The sequence below is a fragment of the Cryptomeria japonica genome, chromosome 11, assembly GCF_030272615.1.
Source record: "Cryptomeria japonica chromosome 11, Sugi_1.0, whole genome shotgun sequence".
NCBI classification, from domain to species: domain Eukaryota; kingdom Viridiplantae; phylum Streptophyta; class Pinopsida; order Cupressales; family Cupressaceae; genus Cryptomeria; species Cryptomeria japonica.
In genome coordinates, this window is record NC_081415.1 from 700355259 (window position 1) to 700361258 (window position 6000).

The 6000-nt window shown below is 35.2% G+C and overlaps 1 protein-coding gene across 4 annotated transcripts in view; it reads left to right on the forward strand.

Annotated features, from left to right (window-relative positions):
* LOC131067143 (putative casein kinase II subunit beta-4) overlaps positions 1-3974 on the forward strand; it is a 49600-nt gene extending 45626 nt beyond the window's left edge. For 3 of the 4 annotated variants that reach the window (XM_058002074.2, XM_058002073.2, XM_058002075.2), the window contains 3 exons: positions 2855-2964; positions 3123-3288; positions 3539-3974. In XM_058002074.2, coding sequence (XP_057858057.1) covers positions 2855-2964; positions 3123-3288; positions 3539-3684 — 422 coding nt within the window. In that variant the 3' untranslated portion in view covers positions 3685-3974. The remainder of the gene's footprint in view (positions 1-2854; positions 2965-3122; positions 3289-3538) is intronic. The other variant, XM_058002076.2, reaches the window with a different exon arrangement.
* Positions 3975-6000: the final 2026 nt, after the last annotated feature.

Consider the following 6000-nt stretch of genomic DNA (forward strand, 5'->3'; position numbering starts at 1 on the left):
AATCCAGACTGGTAAAATCTTTAAATTTTCACCAAGGGGTTTAAAGCTCAGATACTAGGATTTTATACAAAGAGCAGTATTCTCCCATGACCTTGGCCCCTTTGCCAGTCTATTCTAATTAAGAAATATTGAGAGAAAGAATATGTAACTACAGATTCTTTAAGAAAATGCCAACTATTTGAGACCCATTTATGCAAATTTGGTAAACAAGGCCAAAAAGAAGAGAACCTGCAGATCAGTAGCATTTCTGCATAGTAATCTGCATCTCCCTTCATTCCTTTGCCCAACTGCTGCAGTGGGACCTTCTCAGCCTGTTTAACCAGGCGGCTAGCACCGATACTTCTTTTATGTTGCTCCACACTATTTTTCCTTCACTTCTCACAACTGGCGCTATGACATAACTCCATTAGTGACTGCCTTCAAAAAAATTACACCTCTTTCTTGGTGTAGCAAGTGCTAGGAAGGAACTAAAGCATCATAGACAGCAAGGTGCCTATCAAGAAAACCAGCTAAAGCATTTGTAGAAGGCCCTGTAGGCAGGTCCTTTCCAAAAATATCCCTGTTGAAAACTGTATCTTCGCTACCTTGAGTACAACTGCAGTGTGCCCAATTGTGTCTCCAAGGCATATTTATAAGATGCTAATTAAAAAAACCATTCTGAAGCAAAAGCATCTGTAGAAGGTCCTGTAGGTGGGTTCCTTCCAAAAATATCCCCATTGAAAACTGTATCTTCAGTTCCTTGAATACAGTTGCAGTATGTCCTGTTGTGCCTTGTATGTGTGTGTGTGTGTATTATGGACGTACCAGCTGCAATGAACCTGGGGGAAAATATTCCCATGCCAGCTTGCTCTGAAATGTACAGATCCTGTACCCAAACTGGCAACTTACATCACGGTAGAAATTTTTATTGTAAATACTATCCAGAGGTATCGATGTGTTATCCTCTTGATTAGTATTATTTTTCCTTTAATTCATGTCCTTGCTGTGTTTGGATTTATTTACAATATAACTTCATTCAGGATTTACCATCTTGATCCACCCAATCAACTGCAAAGGTTTCAGAAAGCTTAAGTGATATAATCTAAGTTGCGGGTTCTGGTATTGGTATGGGGCTGGGTAGACTGGTACAACAATTTTTTTTCTTGGTGCAGTATGGCTGGGTACAGGTGTGTGTGTGCCTGTAATTATAAAATCGGTGATTCTCATGCTCATAATTGCCAACAAACAAAATATTTAAATCTCATAATTTGCAAAAAAGGAAAAACTCATAAATTCATAATTCAGTGACTTGTGAAATCTCAATAGACAATGAAAATTACAATCAATATTCAATAATCTTCATGTATCTCTTCATTAGGAGCATCAAAGTCAACATCTGGTTCAATTTCATTTGAACCACAATGAGTTACAATGCCACTTCCACTAGCCATCTCATATGTAGAAGCTGTTGTATCCAAAGGGATTTTTTACAAGTTGTGTGACAATAACATTCAACACACTCAATGGGGTTGAGTGGCAGTGTCCTCTTGGGGGTATGGGGTGTATTTATCACTTGAGGGTGAAATTAGTTAGTTGACTTTTTTTAAAAATGATTTTTTCCCTTTGTATGGCCCTTGTGTCACCTTGGGTTCCTCTTGTTTCAGTCTGGGTTCACCCAAGGTTCTACCTAGGAACCTGGTTGGGACCTTGGGCAAATTCGGGCTGCTCCCGTCGCCGGACTAGTACCTGGGTCAGTTTGGTATGGGATTGGATCCCAAGGGGTTGTAACCAGCAAAATTAAAAAGGATATGATTGCTAAAAAAGTGATGAATGAGCCAAAGCTCCTTGAATTAGTTAATATTTAATATGAGTAAACTTATTTCTTGTGAGTTGAACTTGAGCCGCCCAATCAATGAATCCTGTTGACGGTCATACTAGTGTTTGATCTAATCCTTTTTCTTTGGTTTTACATTCCAAGAAAAACACACTGATAGGCTGTGCCATATATCAACTCCTCCTCTTGGTTTTAGATGCCAGGACTGAACAGTATATATTAATCAAAAATATGAGTGGGGTTTATACCTGGATTCATCCCCATGTTTCTCATGTCATTGGAGTCTGGGACATCTCACTGTACCGGTTGATAACATGAAATTTATCAACCTCACCAGGAAACTGTGGCCCTGTTGGCTTGACAATAATAATGGGAATCATCATCCAAATTATTTATAAGAAAACAAATGAGGCAGAAGCAGATATGATGGTTTATCATCAAATTGTTTCTTGCAATTCTGTGAGGTCTCAAATAACTATAGGGAAATATTTTAAGTAATAATGTAAACTGAGATCTGCTATATTTAATATGAGCAGTTGGTTATTTGACAAATAAATCAAGGCACTATGTTATCTGCTGGGCAGATGAGCAAAGATGTTCATAAAATTTAAGTTGATAACTATTGACAAGTCGTCAGTTCATGTAATAGAATTACTGCTCAGTAACAGGAAGCAATCTACTTACCAAAAGGGGCTTTAAAATGAAAAAAACTTGATAGGCCATCATTTAGGGTTGAAAGTTCAAGTAATTTTCTTTTGTTAATTTCAACATATTTGATATGAAAGGGTTGTAGAAATGCTTTGCAATATTCTGCACATTCTGAAATGGAATCTAATATAGTTTTCAGAAGGATTGCTATAATTTAAATTTGGTGCATAATAAAGAACTGAAATTTGTAGCCTAGGACCTATCCATGCTATAGCGAGGACACCAAGTAGCAGTTGTGGCAATGTGAAACTGGTTGAATGAACTCCCAAGATGATTTAAATGAAATACAGTATGTAGTCTTCCTCGTTCAAACTGTAATTATTTCATTTGCAGAGGATATCTTAACTGAGGACCAGAATGAGCTTGTGGAATCGGCTGCAGAGATGCTGTATGGTTTGATTCATGTTCGTTATATCCTAACAAGTAAAGGAATGGGTGCAATGGTAAGTACTATGAAAGTACATTTTTGTGATTTTATAGATCATACCCATAATGCTAATCCTCATGTACAATGGTAAGTGCTATGAAAGTACATTTTTGTGATTTTATGGATCATACCCATAATGCTAATCCTCATGTTTATCTCATGGTGGTGATACAGCTAGAAAAGTACAAGAGTACAGATTTTGGAAGGTGCCCCCGAGTTCACTGCTCAGGTCAACCATGCCTCCCAGTTGGTCAATCAGATATTCCTCGTACAAGTACAGTTAAAATATACTGCCCCAAGTGTGAAGATGTATATTACCCAAGGTCCAAGTATCAAGGCAGTATCCTTTTAATAAATAATGTTCTTACTGATTATTTGTTTTTATTTGCTAGATTGTTCTCTTGGGGTTCTTGTAGTTTCATATACAATGTGCATGCATAGTTTTTATATTTCTTGTATCATTGTTACATTGTGTGCTAGAATCCGTAGGATATTCATATAGTCAAGGTCTCTAGGTTTCTGTCTGAACATATCTGCTCTGCATGTGTTTGCATCTTATTTAACTTGTTTTCTCCTTAAGATGCTTAAATTCAATGTAGATATCGATGGAGCATATTTTGGCACAACTTTTCCACACTTATTTTTGATGACATACCCGTACATCAAGCCAACAAAGCCTGTGCAGGGTTATGTCCCTAAGATATTTGGATTTAAAATCCACAAGAGTTCACGATAAACCCAGATTTATTAATATCAAATGGTGTAAACACGTGCAGTATTAGATCACAATGTGGTTAACATTTTTTTTGTTTCATTAGTCATTACATCTTATTTAAGACTATTGTATTTATGTGTTTCTTTATCATTGTGGCCATTATGAATTTTAAGAAGGGTATGGAGAATGCCCTCTCGAGTTGTTATTTGAGACTGTGAATAGCTGCGCTTGTCTTTTTTGACTGACTAGTCATTTAACTAATAACCTCATTTATTCTGAATCTGAGAAAAATGTCATTTATTTGCTTTTAATATTAGGTTACTCCATGCATATGTACTAATCATGCTTGAAAAGTATCATTTTCTTTGTGCTCCTACGAGAAAAATTCTTTCAACATGAATATCTTGGTTCTATCTAGTTTTCTTTTCATAGTGTTATTTTATTGTTTGTAAACCCACTTTTCCAGATGAACCTGATAGTCCTGTGGGTAGAGGATTCTGAAGTTATACTAATGCATAATAATTTTCATCGGATAAAATGGGATAGAGAGGGTTTGCTAAGTTACAGTTATTATGAAAGTAACTAAGCAATCACCCTAGAGAAACACAGATATGGATGATTCGATCAGTTTATGGATAGTTTGAAGTCTTGTAAAAATAAAAAAATGGATGAAAAACATCCTATGAAGTATTGCATGAAAGTTTTTCCTCTCATGACTTATCGCCTTGGAACTGATGTGATATGCAGATTGAATCATCCTTGCAGGGTGGAAGGCATTCAATGCGAGCATCAAGGTTGGTTTTTTGTATTCAAACACATTACACAGTAGTCTTACACGTAATGCCAGCACTGGAAATTTCTTCATACATAATTTTGAAGCTTAGCTAATAGGTAATTTTGTATGTTTCAAGTTTGGCTGATGCTTTTGGAGTTAAAATATATTATTAATGTAACAATGCTGCTTTTGTTTTTAATAATGTTAATTTGTAGTGCATTACTAATCCTAAATGAATATAATTACAGATTGCCTACTAACTTTTGAAATTACTGTTCTATGTGCTGGGATGATAGATTCAGCATCTCTTCATTTTAGATTGTAACGGTTACATGTTTTTTTCTTTGAAAGAGTTCTCTTCATAATACAATGAATAACGAGTTACATTGCACTTGGTTGTGCTGTTGTGGAATATCAATATTCTTAATCATTTCATCATGGCCTACTAATAACTTTCTTATATTGATAATGATCACAATGGAACCCACAAAGCAAAACACAAACACCTTTGTTTTTAAGGATGTCAATGACTCGAACCCTTTTACATGAAAGAATTCACAACTATCTCCATTCATTGTGGCATCCCCTGAAAAGGTATCTTACCAGCGAAGAAGGTTGTAAGGGTCATTTGCTTCAACAAGATTTACCCCTTGTAAATTGTAATTTCTTTTGGTTCTATTTTTGTTCGCTATTTGTGAATTCATCAAACATTAATATTATTTTCATGAATTCTCCATGTTGGGGGATGTTTTGGGTGATAAAAAGTTTGGAAAATTGTGTCAAAATGGAAATCGCCCACCTTGTGGACTTAACATGCACGCTTGTGTGGTTGACATTTGTTCAAAAGCGTGCACTGTATGCTTTTACCAAAGGTGCTGGCAAAAAAAGTTTATTAAAGCAAATAAAGGTACTTCGGTTACTTATGGACAATCATCATGAATTTAAAATAAAAAACAAAAGATAAATTTAAAAAAACGAAGCATAAACAGGGAATGTAACACATTACCGGCTTGTTTGCAAAATCGTATGCTAGAAACTCACTTTCGCCACTTGTAAAGGTTTTTTCCAATGTTGATTTATGTCCAATCTGTTCTTGTTAGAAATTAAAAGATTGATTGAGGCAATGTTGCAAATTAAAGTTGTGGTTTGAGAAATGTCAATTTTTTTAATTGTTTTTGAAGCTAGATATTTTGTATTGGTTCAAGGTTTGAAGGAAAACGTAGTTTATCAAAGGTAAGATTAGGGTATTATAATGTATTGGGGAATGCTTTCACCACAAAATCTCCATTATGTGTTTTAGAAATACCTTAAATCTTTTTTGATTAAGTGCCATTTTATTGCCCATCTTCCTAATTTTTCCTTTGTTAAGAGAAATCGCTAATGTCTTTCAAGTTCATTAAGATGAAGTGCCTATATCAAGGTACTCCACCTTTGCCTCTACACAAATAGGCTAGTTTTTAATAAAACAAATGCATATTTACAAAATAAATGGAAGAAAGTGAATATATCACATACACAAGTCATTGAGATTTGTGACAAGTAGTTGTATTCTTTTAGTGCCA